General features: G+C 46.7%; 1 protein-coding gene across 4 annotated transcripts in view; it reads right to left on the reverse strand.

Annotated features, from left to right (window-relative positions):
- Window positions 1-3,337: 3,337 nt before the first annotated feature.
- Window positions 3,338-20,509, reverse strand: part of GRIN1 (glutamate ionotropic receptor NMDA type subunit 1) — a 42,725-nt gene continuing 25,553 nt past the window's right edge. For 2 of the 4 annotated variants that reach the window (XM_066610478.1, XM_066610477.1), the window contains 5 exons: window positions 20,188-20,349; window positions 19,245-19,354; window positions 17,223-17,368; window positions 14,062-14,172; window positions 3,338-3,406 (listed from right to left, as the gene is read on the reverse strand). In XM_066610478.1, coding sequence (XP_066466575.1) covers window positions 3,338-3,406; window positions 14,062-14,172; window positions 17,223-17,368; window positions 19,245-19,354; window positions 20,188-20,349 — 598 coding nt within the window. The remainder of the gene's footprint in view (window positions 3,407-14,061; window positions 14,173-17,222; window positions 17,369-19,244; window positions 19,355-20,187; window positions 20,350-20,509) is intronic. The other 2 variants (XM_066610480.1, XM_066610479.1) reach the window with 1 other exon arrangement.

Here is a 20,509-nt window from a genome sequence, read left to right on the forward strand (position 1 = left end):
GGAAGACTTTCCAAAGTGTAAGAGCTGCCTAGCACCACAGTGGTCTTTCTCAAGCAGTAGTGGACTCTCACTGTTGGAGAGTTTTCAAGTCAGAGGCTGAATGGCCACCTCTCGGGGACACTGTACCAGTTGCCTACACTGAGCAGGGGTCGGACTCAATGGCCTCCAATGTCGCCTCCAATTCTAACACTCTAAGATTCAACAGCCCTGGCCAAGGGAAATCTGATGCACACACAGAAGCCAAAGGGGCAGAACTCCCAGTGTTTTGTGGGTGCTGATATCTCCACTTGCCTTGTGACCTTAAATCTGGATAATGGCGAGTAGGGGTGTGCGTCCATTTCTTATATAAAAACTGAAAAAAGGGACTCATTCATTGCTAAGGATGGAACAAATAGGAAACAAAAATAAAGGAGATGATGAAACAAATGTAAATTTAAATGAATACTTTTGGCTGCAACCTCATACGCATTCCCTTGGAGTAAGTCCCACTGAATGGAACTTACATCCAAGCAGCTATGCATAGGATTGTGCTGTGCAACCACAGAAACAAATGGCATAAGTAAAGAATCTTGCGCTCCCCAACATAAATACACATGCACCACTCTATGAAATTCAATCCATCAAGTCCATCCCAGCAGTGTAAGAGAAACTCACATCACAGTTTCTAAATAAACATGATTATTATTCATAATAATTGGATGCTGATGCCCAGTTAAAAATTCCATACACACACACCCATCTATTTACAGAATAACCCAGTACATTTCTGGGCCCACAGACAAGTAAACACGCTTGTATATATAAAAACATCCTGATGAACTCACTAAGAAAGAACAGCTAGTGTCCCCTGTCCCCCTCCCCTCAGCTTCTACACTCAGATGTGCAAATCTGAATCAGAATCCAGATGAAAGGATAGATAGAAAGGAAGGAAATAAGCCCCCTGGCTGCTATTCCTGTAGTGTAAATTGTAGAAAAACAGGTTCAGTGTGTGTTCAGGGGTACCTAATTCATGTCTAGTCAATGTTCTTGTGTTTGAGCCCCTGGTTAGCATTGCTCTACAACACATCACCAGGAAAGGAGTTGTTAAAAAAAAAAAAGTTTGGCTGATACTCTGAAAAGCAGGGAAAGTCATTTCATGCTGTAGCTAGACTACTTTAATGCAACTTCAGTTGGGGGTTACCCTTGTTGACTTTTCTGAAGCTCCCACTGCTGCAGAATGGACAGCTGGGGTAGGACCTGTCGGGGTTATTGCCATTTTACAAGGAAGGGAAACAGAGCCTGTGAGAGGGAGGCTTGCTATCCCTAAGGCAATCCACTGAGCTGAGCTTCAAAGCACCAAAGCAAACACTTCAGGACCAGGCTGCCTCTGCTTGGAGTCCTATGCATAAGAGAAAACATGCTTTGGGCTTGATTTTGTATTTGCAATCACCAAAAATGGATGAGTCCAATTAACAGTATCTAACATTTACATAGCCTGTAGTGCTGCCAGAGTTTCCCATTATCTCAGTCATCCTTGGAACCTGGACTATCAAGTACCAGAGTCTGAAGAAAGAACGGATCAGCAGAGGGGTTGTGTCTGTGGGCTGAAACCCTGACCATCAGCCAGCCCCCAATTCAGTGTGCAGCTCCTTCCTCTCTGGTAGGAGGAGCCTTGGACACTGAAAGGGTGTTGGGGTTCAGACACTGGCATTGATTCCATCTGGACAGCTCCTAACATGATAATGACACTTTCCCAGGATGCCTGGCAAGCCCAAGAGTAACAGCCAGACCAGTATCATGCCCAGACACCCTTGCCTATCTCCAACTCTGAAGATGCCAAGAGTTTTTTGAAGAGGGGTCTTTGAAAGGGGAAGCTGCTGTAAAGGTGGGGGGTGGTGTGTGCTTCTCTGTGGACAAAATAGTCTCTTAAATACATTGCAGAAAAGGAGAGTGATTTTTATCCTTTTGTTTGAGATCCACAGTTGCATGTTCTGCCTGGACCGTTAAGCTGCCTCTGGTCAAGTCTGCAGGCATATACCCCCGTCTTCTGGACCAATAGGACACGTGGCAGCAGCAAATATGAAAGTAAATAAAAATGAGCCACTGTGATGGGGATGGCCCCACCTCTCTCTAGCAGAGTGCATGTGTCCCTGGCATTCGTGGTTAAAGATAGCTCAGGTAGCAGGGCTGGCAAAATTTCTTCCTGAGAGCTTCAGGAGCCTCTGCCACTCAGAGATGAGAGTGCAGGGCCACACAGTGGCAGGGAGAGTGTAGGCACTGCATCAGGTGGGACAAGGGTTTTGTTCCCACTTATTGTGAGTTCTTTGGGTCTCCTACAGCTCAAGGTAATGTGCAAAGAGTGCAGTGTAATCAGGTGCTCCGTGGGCCACACTAGCACACTCCAGCGACACTTGCTCTTCTAGAGGAAGCCAGAAGGTGGTGCTGTTGGGCTGAGAATGAGCTGCTACTCTGGGCTGTAATCAACACTAGAGACAGCTGCTCCCTCCTGATTAGCAGAGCCCTGTGGTGGAGGCAGGCTAAAGCCAGCGTGGTGCAACAGGCTAACAGGTAACGTTGGATGGGAAAAGCCCACATGGCCATCAAAACCCAGAATTCAAGGGGGGGGGGGGAGGAAACAGGTTCCATCTCTCTTCACCTTCAATCTTCACTTTCTCTGCTTTTCTGAATATGCATTGCCAAACTCCTCAAGAGAGAGGAAGGAGGCAGGAGAAGTCTCCTTTCACAAATGAGCCCCGAACTGGAAAACAGGGAGGGAACCAGACACCAAGCCCAGGACCATCCCAACCACTACCAGAGAGAACATGCGCCTTATTGCTAAAGCTTCCTCTCTGGGGGAGGGGAGGCAGGCTTGTTGAGATGGAGATGGGTGAGTTCTATGTACAATGATGACCCGTGAGCGCTGGGGGTGGAGATGCCCTTCTGTAGTCCTCTTATGCACTGTGGAACATGTGGGAGAATGTGGGCACATGAGGTTCTGTGCATGCATGATACAGAGACTCTCTCCCCACTGCAAAGGAACCAAAGTCCACCTGTAGGAGTGCACAGTCCACCCTCGGCATGGCTGATGTACCCCTTGGAGCCAACTTCTGAGTCAGTTGATGCCACCAAGAGAACTAGTTGGCCATCAGCACGGCAAAATGGGGTTTGGCTGCTCAAAGTTCATTCCAAGGCCTCAGAATATCAGCTGGCCTAGGAAGAGAAAGGGGTCAACAGAGGGTGGGGGCGGAGAGAAAGCAATGCAGACGCTGCGGATGGATGGCAAAGTGTCTCCAGCAAGGACCCGTCAGAGTCTCCATTGGTCCGTCCCTTTTGAGTCGGCAGTGTCGGCACCCAGATGTCACACCACAGTGCTGACCGAGGGGTCGGAGAGGTTGAGCTGCCCAGTGATGTCGGTGGGATGATACTGCTGCAAGAGACAAGCAGACAGACAAAGAGGGCCAGGTGTTAGGGAGAGCTCGGCCTGGCTACGTGGTGGACTCAGTCGAGATGCATGCCCCCCATGGGAGATCTCTCAGGGATGATGCAAAGGCCGCAGGTCTGAGAGGCAAGCAGAGCTTCCAGCAAGAGCCACACTGCCCGATCAGGAATCCCCACTCGCCTGGCCTCTGGAGAGGGCGCTTCTGCACAAGGCAGCACCTGGTCTCTGTTCCAGGGTGGAACCACAAAGCAAGGAGGCCCTAGGCATGGCCAATCTATGGCAGGGGGTCACAATGCAGGAGGGCAGGCTGGGGCTGAACGAGGAGGGTCCCTCCCGCACCACCCAGTTGCCTCCTTCCCTGTGGAGTTTGTGCCGTGTCTCCCCCACCCCCCAAGCTCCAGGACCTCGAATTTGGATTCAGGCAGGTAAAGAAATGCGCGACTCACTTTGTTCGGTTGTGATAAAACTGAAAAGACAGTTGTTAGGTGAAGATGCCGACATATGTCATGTGTTAGAGACAAGGCCTGTGATTGGGTCTCTGCTGTCCCTGCCAGGAGAGGGGGGTTGGTGCTAGCCCCAGGAAAGGCCAATTGGTTGGCTCCAAACTTTGGATTCCGGGTTTGGACCCTGCTGCCTGCTCACTCCTTGTGGGAGGGAGGCCCCACCTGCCCACTCCCTCACTTAGGCATTTGCAACCCCAGAGCACTAGAGTGCATTTTCAACCCGTCACATTAACACAGACTTGCAGGCGGCCTTTGCTCTGCCCCGTGGCCATAGCTTTAGTGGCAAGAATACAGGTCCGATTGTGGCAGTCTTTTAGTGCCTAATCCAATCAGAGGCTCCAAGTGCCCAGCTCTGCGCACTGTTGCAACCTCCACAGTGCAAATGTATGGGATCAGCTCACTGGTCATCCCCACTCCACATGGCCCTTGGGGACCAGAATCACCAGAAGCCAATGCCTGCCCAGCAAGACCCCGTTTTAATTTAGTTTCATGTCCCTTGTTGGTTTCTCATCACGTGGCAGAGCTGAAGGCTGTTCCGGGCCCTTATCCTGCATCACCCGTGGTTTGGATCTTGCCTTTTTGGACCCTCGGCTTGCACCTTCCCAGTCTCCCTGCCACGACAGCAGAGTTATGCATCATCTCTCAGGGATTCCCCAGAGGACAGGGAGGGTATTTGGACACCATCTGGTGGGCGGCCCTCTTTCCACACTGCACTGGAGAGCCAGCCCTCTCCTCCGGCCCTCCAATGGCCACCAAAACCAGTGACCAGTGGCGGCCCCTGGAGGTACTTCCACACTCCATTGGTTTGGCTCTATCCTCTATACATTTTGGGACATCCAAAGGAACGTTCAATTCACCCACCGACCTTAGGCCCCCTCCCCACCTTCCGCTGGGCCTGCCGTATCCCCGTCCCGCCTGTTTGCTGTCCCTGCCTGAGCCCATGTGCTCCCTGCGCATGGCAAACCCCCATCATCATATACAGGACTTTGGATACAGGACAAAAGCGAATGAACATTCAGGACAAGAGCCCACCCTGTGCTGAGCAGCTCCTGAAGCCGGGGACTCTCTACAGGGCTATCTGCAGCTCACGGATTCTGGGCGTGGTGACATCGCGGGGCTGTCTGTAGGGAGCAGGCGCATCAAAGGGATTGTCTATTACAGAGGCATCGGCTGCAGTTCCAGAGTTAAAGGCAAAATCGAGTTTTGCAAAACCCTCGTCGCTGTGCCCAAAAGAACGCCATCCTGCCCGCCCAACAACACGTGCAGTGGGTGGCCCTGGACAACCCTTGGCAAAAACGTCACGTCCTCCCCCGTCCTCCCACACAAACAAATCCAGCTATCATTCAGGCAGGCCTTTCAAACAGCGCACCGAAGCCTTCCCGGCCAATTTTCTCAGTCCCAAGATGGCAGCCCCATACCTTGCCCCTGGGCCTATTTAATTGGTCAGGGCAGTGTTTCTTAAACTGTGGGTTGGGACCCACTCGGTGGGTCATGGTCCAATTTCAGGTGGGTTCCCATTCATTTCAATATTGCTACCATGCTATGTGACTGCATTTGGGGGAAATGTTACCGGTTGATATTTTTAACAGGATGCTCTATATATGCTTTTAACAATGATAGTCAATGGGGCTTACTCCTGAGTAAGTGCAGATAGGATTGCAGCCTAGGATTGTTAAAAATTTTCCTGCTGGATGACGTCACTTCTGGCCATGACATCACTTGCAGTGGGTCCCAACAGATTGTCATTCTAAAAAGTGGGTCCTCGTGCTAAAGGGTTTGAGAACCACTGGGTCAGGAGGGGCCTATTTTCTTGCTTGTTTCTGGGCTGACTTTGTAACTTATAACACCAACCATTGCTTTGTGTCAGGTCCTACCTATCATCATGCCCCTAAACAGGGCATGAGGGGGGGTAGCCCACCCCCTTGTAAGCATCTGGCACTCAAACTGTCTCTTGAAAAGGTGGCCATTTCTGTGAACAGCCGTTGACAGCCACCATGAATTTTCTTGCTATTCAAGCCATCCAAGCCAGTGACTACTTTTTGCCCATCCAGTGGCAATGAGTTCCACAAGTTCCTTCTCCCGCCAGAGACGGCTGTGAGGAACATTGTAGTGAAGGGGTAAAGGCATCTTATTTTTTAAGGACACCAACCCCGCAGTCAGCACCCTCCAAAAAGTGCAAACTGAAGAGTTGTGACATAAATAAAGTTGGTGTTTGCAACCATTTTAAGGCAGCCATCCTGAGCGTGCTTACAAGGAATTTAAGCTTGCCCATTGCTCCCTTCTCCTCAACACTTCCTCTCTCCCTTTGCCACAGGAGCAACAGGGGAGGGCAGGTGGACCAAGGTGGGCACCTCCAACCCATCCACCTGCTGCCTGAGGGTGACCGCCTCAGTCAGCGTCATGAGCTGGCCCTTAATAAGTGGGGTCCGCCATCTTAAGTCTGATTCTGAAGGCAACGTATTTCCTCTGAGGCAAATTTTGATGCCTGTTTTTGACAGAGAAATTGAGTCATAAAGTACAGGAGTGAAGCCCTTTATGACAAACAAATGCCCTCATGGTTTGTTTTTAAAAAATAAGTTGAAATAACTGTCACAAGGATCCGTCCCTGTGAGACGGACGCCATGCTCTGTCTCAGCAAAGATGGCGCTCGGTACTATTGACCTCACGCCTCAGTGTCCACTGACAACAGTTGTGTGCAAAGCACCAAATTCCTACACTTCTGAGGCAAAAAAGGAGGGGAAGAGAGAGGGTGCAGCAGCCATTTTTTAATTAAGGGCAGCCTCCCCCTCAGAAAAATCATAAGGGCTCAGAAATGTAAATAGAGTCAAGTTCTGATAGGAATGTTCCCCCCAACCGGCCCCCACTGTTGTTTCTGACAGAGAAATTTAGTCATGGAGAGCAGAAAATGGTATTTAATGGCGAAATGACAAATGCCTTCCATAAGTAACAGAAGAAGAACAGACATAACTCATCGCCCGTGGCTCGGTCTGAGGCGACAAACGTACCATCGGTCAGGACAATGGCCGTCCCTACATTCACCCCCACAGTTTCCCCTTCTTTAGGTGAGGAAATGTGTGCATTTTTTCCACACATTTCTTCAAGGTTTGAGGCAAGTTATAAGGGTGAAGCAGCCACCATGGCCCAAGCACCTTTACGTGGATATAATCCCCTCATAAATGTGGATTTATGTCCAAGTAAAGGTGTGCGGGACGGCACCCTTCAATAACCCTAAAATATATATATATATATTTGTTGTTTCAAACATTTATATCCTATTTGTGGAAAAACAAACAAACAAAAAAATAACACCCAACCCAAGACTAAAAATAGGTCTGTCGACTCATAAGTAAGCTCCATTCAATTCTATGGGGCTTTACACTCAGGCAAGGATTGCCTGACCAAAGTTAGCTGCCTTGAGTGTTTGCAGAAGTGAGAGAAAGACCTGAGATATTTATTATTATTATTAGTAGTAGTAGTAGTAATAGTAGCATAATAATATACTAACATAATATATAACTCATAACTAATATAATATAATAATAATAATAAATATCTCAGGTCTTTCTCTCAGAACTGAGATAATAATTATTATTATTAATATTAATAATTATTATACCGCTTTCCAACAAAAAGTTCACAAAGCAGTTTACAGATAAAATCAAACAACTTTGATTTAAGAATCAAATCAAATTTAAAAACATCCTCATTACAAATAAAACTCACAAACAGGTCCAGAGGTGGCAGGTTGCTTAAACTTGTTTTGAGATGAGTTTTTTTAACATAAAAAAGCCTCACATTTAACATAAAAAACCCCAAATAAATTCCTATGCTGCATTTATTTGGTCTCTTTAACAGGGCAAAATGGTGGCAAATGTATATTTTAAATACACAAAAATAATCCAAAATCAAATTCATAGGTGGGAATTTAAGGGGGTCAGGTTGGAGTGAAGGGGGAAATAATTTTAATCTTTGGCCAAGGCCCTGAAGAGACATTTTCCTTATTTCTGATAGGAAAATAATTAGCATTTATACAGCACTTATTCCCAAGTGTTTAAATTACTTCACATGCATGACATAGGCCAACACACATTTTGTTGTCTTATAAGTTAGACCTAATATTGGGTATATTTGGGGTGCTGAATTTAAAAAATGGCATCGGTTTTGCCCAATTGGCTCTAGTATTGGGGGGTATAGCACAGCCACCTTATATGCTGATTCAAGCAGCTTCCTTGAGTGTGGCAGATATAAATTCTTTAAATAAATAACTAAATACATTTCTTGTGAGGAAGCCATGCTGTTGGCTTCCTCAGGAGGAAGCTGCTTGAATAAGGTGGCTATGCTGTACCTTCAAAACTAGAGCCAACTGGACAAAAACCGATGCCATTTTTTGATTCAGCACACCAAATATATCCTAAATTTGTTCAAACATCCTTGGGCAACTAAACAAGTGTTGTTGTTGTTTTTTTGTAGGCCTGTGTTATCTATCTCAGCCATTCTCACAGTACACAAAGGTGAGGCAGGCAAGTATTTAATTTATTTCCATTTTCCTTCATGGCTGAGGCAAAATCTGAAAGAGAGAGGTTACTGATGCTCAATAACCACTATATTACATCAGTTCTCATCATGCAGTCCTTTATTTCCTTTTTCAAATTTCTTTTTTCCTTTATTTTCCTTTTTCAAATTCCCCTCATCCCCCAATTTACTGGGTTCAGTGGATTCAGTGCAAACTAGAAAAGCAAAATTAGATGTATTCTGAACAAAATAACCCACAAGAGGGGGCAAAATATAATAATATACTCTTTGTTAGTTATTTTGAAAACAAACTTTGTCAAAAAGCAAGATGGTGACGATCAATTAAATAATTTTTACAATTAAATTTTATTTATTTAGTTTGACTTATACCAACCGTAAGAGACGGCGGCATATAAAAGGGCCAATCACATGTTAAACTGTACCCAGGTACAATTCCTGGTCTTCTGTTCTGGGGTAGTTATTTACATTTTCCATTTCAGGCTGGTCTGGCATGTAAAGATTGTGGATCTGTTAAAATGAACCCAAGTACACTCATTCTCACAAGGAAATGTGAATATATTTAAGAATTTAAATGCTTCTTAAAATATTGCGGCTCTCAAACATCTGAAGTTTAGCACACGTGGCTCTTGCATTAAGCAAGTTTGGCCACCCCGGGCTATGATATTAAGCTGCAAAAGGCTTAGAGAGGATTAGGAACACCAATTATGGGTCTGGATTGCGAAAACATGAACATGCTCAGACATTGCCTTGGGCATCATCTTATAATGGAACTGTGGGATATAAATGCAAAATGAATAAAGTTGAATACTGTGAACTGCCCTCCTAGACGTATGGGGAAGACACATGGCTACGCACATCTTCCGCCCCCCTTCTGGCACACCAGTGCACCATTGCAGTTGACCCCTCTGTGCACAGTTTAAATACTACTTTATAGTAGTATTTAAATCATGTGTTGAGGATTTTTATTGGATGGAAACACACATCCCTCATGCTTATGCAATGCTGCGCCAGGGGGAGAGGAGACTTGAGTACTCATGTGTCTCCCCAATACGTTTAGAATGGTGGACTGGAGTCGAGTATCATTTGAAACAGGCCATGGCTATTCCATGGACAAAAAGTGGGGGCCCTGGAAGCTGTGAAGCAGTGATTGTGTGAATGCTCTCACAGACAAATTAGTTTCATTCTGGATTCTTTTAGAGGACCAGTTCACAGTTTTGAAATGCCTTCTATTGTGGAGATTCACCAGGCCAGTGCCAGGCTGCTGGAGATCTTGGGGCAAAACCTCACATTGGCCCCCAAAACACCCCCTTGAGGCACATGCTTGAGCTCATCTTCCTCTTTTATGCAGAAACTAGAATTTTTTTAAACATTCCAATAGACAATTTTAATGCTGTTTAAGAGCCCAAGCCTGTGCATGTCTACTCAAAAGTAAGTCCCATTATAGTCAATGAGACTTATTCCCAGGTAAGTGTGGACAGGATTGTGGCCTTAATGATTTAGGGCCCAATCCTATCCAATTTTCCAGTGCCAGTGCTCCTGTGCCTATGGGATATGCACTGCTTCCTGTGTTGGGCAGTCAAAGAGGCCTCTTCAAGGTATGGGAACATTATTCCCTTACCTTGGGGCTGCATTGCGACTGCTCTGGTGCTGGAAAGTTGGATAGAATTGGGCCCTTAGAGCCCAATCCTATCCACACTTTCCTAGGCATAAGCCCCATTGACGCTAAGGGGAGTTACTTCTGAGTTGACATGCATAGGATTGGGCTCTTAGGCTGCAATCCTATACAGTACACTCGTGGGAGTAAGTCCCATGGAACACAACAGGAATTCTGAGTAGATATGTATAGGATTGCACTATTTGTGATCTACTACTTTTAATGGTTTTTTTTTTTTTAAGGTTTTATTTTTGTATGATACAGCTTTACTGCACTGTTCTTTCTTTTCTTTTTGGGTAGGCCTCTCTGAATGCTTATTAAGCAGAATAGTGGGACAAGAGTATTAAATAATAATAAGGATGATGGTGATGCATCAGAAAAATGGCAAATTCAGGGATCCACATGGAAGCTGTTAATGTTTTGAATGTGGATTGGCCCAGGTGTGTAGAATGTCTCCACAGCCAGGAGAAAACAGCACTGACATGGTCACTTTCCGCTGGGCTGGGCTGGGCTGTCAGTGTGGTCAGGGGCTTACAAATATCACATGGCCAAGGGCAAAAGTGAGCTGGTACAGTCAGGCACAGAGTATGGGCATAAGTTGTCACAGTGGTACTGCTGTGCCATCTACAGATGTAAGTGTTAAAACTTTCCAAATCATTTTTGGACTATATTCACTAAATAGCTGTCAAGAAAAATAGGTGACTGTGCTTAATTTCTAGAAAGGGAGGTGTGTGTGTGTGGGGGGGGGTCCAGGTTTGCATTCCCATCTCTCTGAAAGATGTCATATTTAGCTACTTTATTGATCCCCATTATGTCACAAGCAGGGGCTGAATCTGATAACTGGCATTTGGGGCACACCTGGTTGTATGGCAGATATCAGGGAAGGCAGCCTTTTTGAGGGGCTGTAAAGCAATGTCTGTTTGGAAACTCATGACATTTCACAAACTTAGAAGGGTGGGACATGCTGCTGGACCTCAAGGAAGTGGTTTGCCTGCTCGGATAGCCTACTAGGATACTTTAAAGTTCTTGTGCAGTTATACAGAAATGCTGGAGGTTATGCCATTGGATTACCATGAGCCTTCACAAATGGGATGAGGATCGACATGAAATGCCATTAGTTTATGCACTAGAAGCAGAATTTGTCCCTCCTCATGCCGGAGCTGACCTTATTAGTAGGGCTGATATTGTAAGCCAGGGGAGCACAGTTAAAGTGCAGAATGGGGTCATGGGGTTATTGGAATCCAACTTCCTGAAAAGCTCAGCTTGCTCTCCAATGAAGTTTCTAGGCCTTATGATTGATTAACTAGGCTTGTAAGAGTATGGGTAAGGGTTCTTTTAAGTCTATAAAGGAAATAAAACCCATCCTGGCATTGGAACAACACATAATCATCTGGTCTGATCCTCTGTTTAAGGAGAGAACTAACCACCCTGCGAACCCCCTACTGACTAATTTATGCAATCCAGACCACAATGTACAGAGAGCAAGTGGATTGTAGAAATTTGCTTGTGTGGCTTCTGAACAAGCAAGCCAAGCTGCACCCTAAAACCAAGGAACTTTAGTTTAGCCAATCTGGTTGGGGGGGGGGAGAGAGAACATTAATGTTCAACCCCCAAAACAGCAATTGGTTAGGCCCATTCATTCTAAAAGAATGGAGATAATTTCAACCCCAATAATAGCTGTAATAGCAAGATGGCTGCCATCTTGGATCTGCTGGGAATATGGTCTGGAAATCCCCACAGGTAAGGGTGGGAATCCTTCAGCTTCTCTTAAACAAGGTAGTATTAGGATGCTGTGGAGAGCAGAGCTCAGCAATGATGCTGCTGGACCAAACCCAGCTCTCTAAGGGATGCTGATAGCTCCCCAGTTGCCAATGTAGAGGAGGAAAAGGTGGGAGAAATTATGTCAGTGGTCGCAGAGCTTGCTGGCAGGCTGTTTGAGGGGGTTGTGGCCAAGGCATTGGCCAACTCTTGCCCTCACTCTCTTCTTGAAGTGGCCTTTTGGGAAAATGAGTGCTTGACCACTCCCTGTCTATTCTCCATGAGGCCTGTCCATGAGGCAGAAGTTCTAGTATGGAGAACATTTCATGATCTGCATGAACAGCTCAGTTCTCCCAGGGTGACTTCCCAAAGGAGATCTGCGGAAACATCTGCCCTCCCCCCTCCCCACCCCAAGGCACAGCCCTGACAAATGGGACTGGATCTGCCCACCTTACCACTGGTATTCCAACATCTTCGTAAGATGAATTTGCCTTTCTCTAAGGGTGGAGGCATGATGTTGAATGCCTCAGTCTGTGGGGATGCTCTTCCCCTCTTTTCCACACCAGGACTTCATTTCCAAAATGGGAGGCTGCCACAAATCACACCCTTCCACTAGGAAACACTTTTCCCAGATAGTGCATGTCTCTCATCAAAGCACTTTGCATATGCTCAGAAGCACTCTCACTTTTCTTATTTGCACATTCCACAGGTGAACTCCTATCCCTGTACTGCAACCTCAGGAAGAGTGCCCTGCATGTGCTCAGAAGACGACTTTCTTACTGTCTGTTCCACAAGTGAGCTCTTCCCCCAAAGCCTGCATTGCACACCCAAGAAGCAAGGAATGCAATTTGGACCCTTCCTGTTGTACCCCTGGGAGGAGGGATGGTGTTCTCTTGCTACCCAAGCACATCTCGCTAACGTCTTCCTGATCATCCCTGATCCAGGGCCAAACAACCAAGAAAGAAAAATAACCCTTCCAAAAATAAATAAATAAATAAATAAATAAGAATGTGCAAAACAAAATCAAACAAAAATAAAAGATTCCAACCCCACCCCTCACCCCCCCCCCATCTCACAGCAGGTGGCTTTTTTGGTGTGCATGGGCCAATTCCTTGTGCTGCACCACACAGAACAGAAATTTCCTGGTTTCCAAACGTTTCAGCGTGCAAAGTGGCATCCAGCCCAGGGCTCATGCAGATGGGGCAGTGCCCCGACCTTAACTGAGTTGCGCGTGCAAACCCCCACCCCTCCACCAGAGGGGGACGTTTGGAAGCAAGAAGCTCAGAGCAAGCAAGAATTTCGACGCTGCCTCTCATCTCATGGGAGGCATTTTGCGTCGAAATGGAACAGCGCTTGTGTTTCAAATCGGGTTGGCTTTCTTTTCTTTTTCCTCCATTTGGCTTTGTTTTTGGAGTTATTTATGTTTTTCAAAAATTTAGCTTTCCCCAAGTGTCCCTCTCCAATTGTGATTGTCTCTCTCCCCACACTGCTCTGAACGTGTGCGCTGTAATCAGCAGAGCCGCAAAGGCTGAATTCTGGAAGATTCCTCGCTCTCTTTTTTTTTTTAAATCACAAACAAAAATCACAGGTAAAGAATGTGAGAAACGCCATGACCCAGAGTGAGGTGAGACGGTGCCCAAATTAAACTGGGGTGGAATCAGGAGTGGGGTAAATCGGGGGGATGCAGAAGGGGTCAGTGACCACTTTAGGCATACAATGACAAATAAGTACAGAACACTCAAAAAAACAGGAAGAAAAAAGTATCTGCATTTTTTTTTTTTTAAAAAAAAAAGAAGATTGGCACCAATAAGGTGAGGAAAATTTAAAACCACATTTCCAAAGCAGGTAATCCAGTCCAAGAAAACAAACGACAAACGAAAAAAAGAAAATAACTAAGAACAAGAAACTCACTGCAGTTATCTCCAAACTCTTCACAGAGGACACTACAAAGTCACCAAGACCTTCCTTGCCCTCCGGGGCTTTGAAAGTTTTCGAGGGACAGGGAAAGGACTGACTGACTGACCGACTGACTCTTGACGGACATGAGGCTATGGTAGGTTACACTGGCAGCTTTGGGATGGGTGTGTGGTTGTTGATGGGATGGCAGAAGAGAGAGAGAGAGAGAGAGAGAGAGAGAGAGAGAGAGAAACGAAAGAGAGAAAGAGAGAGGGCATAATTGTTCTTCTTCCTCTTACCGTATCTTTGGAGGACCTACGTCTCTTGAAGCTGGAGGCCAGGGTAGAAGTGATGGACCTAAAAGTGGCTTTCTTTTTAGGGTCTGGTTCTGCTCTACCACTTTTTCTATCCTAAAATGAATATGTATATAAGCGATTAGATCTCCAGTGGGTGATTTGGACCTCTACACCTAGATGAATACTGCCCCACGTCACGATCCTTTGTTTTTTCTGGTTTCTGGGTGTTTTTTTTTTTTGTTTTTTTTTTGTTAAGTTTGGTTTTGGGGTATTTTTCTTAGTGGTCAAGACAACAACCGAGATGTCCTTAACAAAGTTGTCAGTCCCAAAAGCACATGGCCCTGAAGTGTCGCTCTGATATTACACGAGGGCCGATCACATCACTACTATGTCTACATTAGAATCTGGAGGAATCAAACCCCTTGAGGGCTGGGAGGGGGCAAGCAGCTTCTTTTCTGCTGAGTTTATAGCTCAGAGGCCTGGGGGATGAAGTTGGCTTCCCCATGAGAACCACAAAACGGTTCCATGGGTTGAAACCGGCTGCTGGGCAGACAAATCACTCCCTAGTCCCTACCCCTTCCTGCCACAGCTGGTCTGTCTAGAGAGAGAGCTGAGACACATTCACCTACCACTAAATAAAAATGCTCGGGGCCTTTTCTGAAGGTGAATCCTACGGCCACAAGAGAGAGAGAGGACTGCATTGAAAGAGAAGGTCATTGTATGTTAAAAAAAAGGTACTCCGAAAATTTCAATGACGCTTGGCGCAAAGCTTGAAACTGTTGTCCAAAGTAAAGGAAAAAAACAACAACCGAAAGGAAAATTAAAAATAAAGCTTCTTAAAACGAGGAAAAAAAGGGAAGAAGCAAAGCATTAAGGCTCTGGATGATGTTAGGGATGTCAGAACTCAAAGAAACAGAACTCAACAAAAGAGAGCTATCGGTGGTAAGCAGTCAGACCTGGTCAGCACTGGACATGTCTCTGGGTTGGTTGCAGGGGGAAGGCAGAGGATGGGGCCCAGACAGTCACAGCGGGACTCTTCTTTCCCATTTTGTGTTCTGAACCCCTTGGGGAGTGGGGAGGGAGTGACCAGGTGTGGCTGTACCAACCCAGGGTAGGGGTGACCAAAAATGTATCCCGCTGGTGCATGGAGCATGCGCGGGGGGTACATTTCCTCCTCCTTTTCAGTTTTTCTCCAAGATTTTTTTTGCGCACATGCACAGAAAAAAAAAAAAGTAAAAGATAGCAAGAGAATGAGATGGGATGAAACTTTTTTTTTGGTGCCTTTCCATGGCATCGTCGAAAATAGCCATGGCAAAACTGATTTCCCCAGGAAACAAAACAGAACAGAACAAAAAAAGCCCAGTTATATATATATAGATATATATAAAATATAATTTTTGTTTTTTTGTTTTTTTTCTTGAACAAAGAAATCTTTCCACTTGCCTACCTTCTAGCAATGTACCAGATACTAGTGGTCTGAGGAATCCTCCTGCGGAAAAGTCTTACATTGTCAAACTGGTCTCTGTTGAGTGTATTTCTCTCTTTATTTAATTACTATAACCCACGGGGTGGCATGCTTGGCTGACAGCCCCCAAGATTCTTTTCCCCCCAATGACCCAGGGCAGGATTTTTTCTAGAAAGTTGGCAAGTGAAAAATGGCAGTGACTAATGTGCTCTGGTTCCCTGCGGACTTAACCCCTTCGATGCTGCTGCTGCCTAGAGGGGGAGGGGGAGGGATGGAGGGGGGGAAAGAAGGAAAGAGAGGGGGGTAGAAATAACGGATCTCTTCTGTTTTTCCTAATGGAGGGATATTCACCAGCTTGCCTTTCTCCCTCACCTTCTATGTCAGCTGCCCTTCTGCTTCCAATCACGTGGCTTTTGCAGGGATTATTTTTCCTTTTAAAAATATTTATTTTTGAGAATGTTAGCTGCTCTGCAGGTTCCCTCCAGAAGGCACCTTGTCTGCATTCACTGCACAGTAAGCTTCAGGTTGCTGCAGGGTCCTGTCATTCTCTAATCACAGAGCTCTCACAGGGATCTCATTTACAGGTCCCAGCACTTAATGGTTTAAAACACCCCTAACCTGGTTTGAAGTTGTACCTGGAATCCTTCAACTACAACCCCAGCATGGTGGTGAAACTGTGGGTGCTCAGTGGGCGGGGTGGGGGGTGGGGAGAAGGCAGTCTGCAGATGCTCAGAGGCAACACCCATATTTATTCTTAGAATTTCAGAACCTAAGTAGCTGAGACTCGGCACTGATAACTGGTCTGGGCTGAGCTTTGGGTGCTCTCTGCTTAAAGGTAAGCCCTGCACAGACCATGGGAATGGCATTTGCTATGCTGCCTGGCTCTGGGTCCTTGGAATTACCATGGGATAGGCATTGGAGTGTACAGTATGTGAATTACTGTACACCCAGCAGACACCACCTCTAGGGCCTAACAGGCACTGCCAATGGGTCTGCCAATGCACACAGCCAAATTAAATACAGATATCTACCCTGCCTGTGTTTGCAATCCCTCCTCGCACCAGTAGGTGGAGCCAAAGGCCTAGCACTTATTGGAGCAGCCGTCTGGGGTTCGTTACCTGCCCCATTTGTAAGCTTGTATTAGGAAGGCTAGCAGTTGTGCTACAGGTCACTTGAAATGTTTGGCTACATAACCAGAAGCAGAGCAGGAGCAAGGTGGAGCACTCTAAGGCCTTCCTCCTGCCATTCAGAGCCAGATCTCAGATTTGGGATGCCAGTTCAGAGGACTTAGAAGCCTAAATGGGCCACAAAACAAAACACTAGGACCCACATCTGGAAGAGCAGCTGTTGGCCAGGAAGAGTGTGGGGGTTGGAGTTGGCAGAGGGAAGGGCCAAACAGGATGTGTCCTGCCAGGGACCTGGATTCACATGGTGTGCAACTCACCTCCCAAGTACATTGGGTTGGGATTCGTAGGCCAACACCAACTGGGGCAGCTGGAGCTCCAGTCTGCCCATTATCAGTGATGCTTGCAGGGAGCTAGGGAGGTGAGGTGGGATGTGGGCTGCGGAGAGGGCTGTGGGGAGTCTGTCCCTGTGCTATTCCCGCATAGCACTGTAGTCACTGGTTGGGTGAAGTGATGGGAAACAAAAAAAACCGCACCTGTTTTGGAGGTTTTGCTCTAAAAACGGTCTGTCCTACCTGCAGGTTTTTCCGCCACACATTAACAGCCGCAAACGCCAGTTGCATCTGCTTCCTCCGGGCGTCTTTATGTCTTTTGTAAGCTATTTCTATGAATATTAAAAATATCCCGGCCACAATACCTCCAGCCACCAGCATGAATACACCTGAAAGAAGCAGGAAAGTTAACACAGGGAAGAAGGGAGCCCAGAGATACCCTCCCCACATCTCTCCCTTGGTATAGTAAAGGTAAAGGAAGATATAACAATTTAAATACAGTATTTGAAAACACCCCCCCCCCCCATTAGTCTAAACACACCCTCTTCTGCTCCAGGCCTGCCCTTTCCATTTGTAAACTGAGTTGGGGTGCTCTAGGAATAGGTCCAGTAGAAGTTCATTGCCTCCTCCACAAGAAGTAGCCCATGAGGAGGAAGAAGAGGCTGAGAAACCCTAAACCAGTAGCCCTGTCCTTGCAAATGCTCTACACATGGTGGAGAAATGGGACTGTGCTGACTAGCCCCATATTTGGTCTTTGTAGGTCAAGGTCAAGGTGGGACCTGAGTTTTTGCAGAAACTGGTAAATATTTCCCCACAACCCTGAAGAACAAGGTTCCTGATTGCATGGAGGGCCTACGTGGATATCTTTCACGCACACAGAAACTTAGTTGTTACCTTCACTTCAGGTCACAAAAGGTTGGGGCTGTAATGGAAATGTGCAAGATCCCTCAAGAGGGTGGGGTGTCCAGTGGACCCTTGCTCTGGCTGGTAGGCACAGGGTTAACATCAGGGCCTTAGATTGCAGTGACTGTGCTGCATAACTGCAGCCATTAGAGGCAACCAGGTCTTTAAGGGATTAAATCATTAATCACCTGATGAGAGGAGTGTTTGGTGGGTGCAGAAGGAAGGAGCTTGGAGGAGAGAGAACTAAACTGATGGATTAATGTCAGTGGTGCTCCTCTTTTATTTAGCAGGGGGAGAGCAACTGGCCCACCTCACCCCAGCAGTGTCTTTTCTAGTGGCTATCTGCTGGTGTTGCATCTTTTTAGATTGTGAGCCCTTTTGGGACAGGGAGCCATTAGATATTTGATTTTCTCTGTAAACCGCTTTGTGAACTTTTTGTTGAAAAGCGGTATATAAATACTGTTGTTGTTGTTGTTGTTGTTAATGAACTGAGGAACTAATGCACTAGCTGATGGACTGCTGGACCTGTTGACTGACTAATGCACAGATGGGTGAATGGACTTCTGAGGGTTGCTGGAACAGGGACTGCCGGAGACACTGGAGACTGGTGTGTGGCTGCCATGCCCAAGACCTGCTGAGGACCAAGGTGTTGCTGTAGTGGCTAGAGAAGCTGCTGGCAGGAGAAGGGAGGAAGGAGGACCTCTGGAGGTTGAATAGGCAAGCTACCCTGGTTGTGGGGTCCAGCAGTGCTGCAGGGCAGAACTAGGGTCTTTATGGGGAATGAAGGGGAGCTAATTAGCTTAAAGTGGGCATAAGTTCTCTAAGTGAAGCTTGGACTGGGAATCTGGCAAAACAGGGGCCAGTAGGTCAGCTAGTGCAATAATCCCACTTTCCTTCCTTTGGTAGAGTGGATGTTTGGCATGCTTGTAAGGCAAGGCTAGCAACATTATGTTGCAGGTGTTCCCCAATGGTATTTCTGCCCCAAAGTGCAAGGGAGTGGGTGGGAGGAAAGAAAAAGGGCAGAGGGTTGCTTGTATCTCCCCATAACGTCTAGTTGAGGGTTGTGCATCTTGCTGCAGCTGTGATCTCTCTCTATTTGTGTGACTGCTTTATTTGATTGGCCTTGTATCTGTGAATCGCCTGGAGACTGTTCTGGCTGAGAAGGCGGGATATAAATGGAAAGAATAAGTCAGCAGTGTGCTATTTTGGTGTTGAGGTAGATTTCCCTCAAAAGGAGGTTTATGAAGAGTGTGGGGTCTGCTTTTGTGGGGAGGGGTGGCGGTTCTGGTGTCCCTGTGGCAAACAGCCTCCCCAGGGAAACCTGGCAGGGGGAGATCAGAAGGCAGGTGTGAAGGGACAAACCTGCCATGTTCTCAAAGGTGAGCGTCGCTGGGGCATTGCTACGGGAATCGCATTCCTGATACCTCACCCAAGTCTTGTCGAGCTCTTCCATGAAGCCATTCTCATGGAGGCTGGAAGCAGAAGGAAGGAGGGAGGGAGAGAGAAACAGAGAGAAAGAGAGAGGACAGAAAGGAGTCACTGAGGCAGGTTTTCCAGCTGAGGCAGAAATGATAGTTGGGTAGTGGTAGTGATGGTGCTTGGGGGATGGATGTGCTGATATACTGATTTGCCACTTGTGCCTTGTTCGTGCTACCTAAGCAGGCTCCTCAAACTAATTTTTAGATTTAAAATTCACAGCATGCTTCGCTCTTCACAGTAAGGTTCACTTTTATAGAGACTATGGGGAAGAGCCGTCTTCTCTCAGAGGAGCCTGCTTCCCCTTCCTGGTGAGGACTCTTTTTGGGCCTTAGGTTCTGTTCTGGGGGGTGGCTCCCCAAATGGACAGAGGCAAACCTAAAGCAGTGACTCATGCAGAGATGGGGCAGGTGACCCTCTCTAAATCTGCTGTGTTCCTGCATTGTGATGGAAGAATCCAAACTGAGGCAATGCAGAGACAATGAGGGAGTTCCCTGTGTCTAGAGAAAGCTGATTGGAAGGAGGATTGGCAAGAGCAGGGAGTCATGCAGAGAGGCAGCAGGCAGATTTCTCTTTGAACCTATATTTTAAAATGGTTATTTTAATGTTTTTGTTCGGTTTCTCATGACAAGCTGGCAGTTCTTTCACCACACATGTATGTGCTTAAGAATTACTGTTCTAAATTCTTGCTTAAGCTCTCAAGTTCTCTTTGGTCCCCATTATAATAATGAAAGAAACCCACCTGTGGTACCCTCCCACCCCCTGCCCTTCCCAACCACCCCATGCAGTTTATGGACATTCAGCACTTCAGCTGAGAGATGGTACGGACTTGAGGATGGCCAGAGAGACATTCTGTTTCCAGGGGCTGTCCTTGCGCATCCCGATGCCAAAGCCGGAGCGGAAGAAAAGCTCCCCCGTGGTCACCAGGTCACACTTTTGCGAGGCTTCAAACTCCAGCACGGCCGAGTCCCAGATGAATGCATGGAGCTTGCTGTGGAGGAAAGGGAGGGGTTGCCATGATAAAAGCCAACCTTCCAGGGTCAAAACAGACCACTTTTTCACCACTTACCAAGGAATTATCTTGCAGAAATGGTGGTACTAGAATAAGTGTTACAGAGCCTGACACGCTACAAGAAGTTATCGTAGACTTG

Source organism: Tiliqua scincoides, chromosome 16 (genome assembly GCF_035046505.1).
Source record: "Tiliqua scincoides isolate rTilSci1 chromosome 16, rTilSci1.hap2, whole genome shotgun sequence".
NCBI lineage: Eukaryota > Metazoa > Chordata > Lepidosauria > Squamata > Scincidae > Tiliqua > Tiliqua scincoides.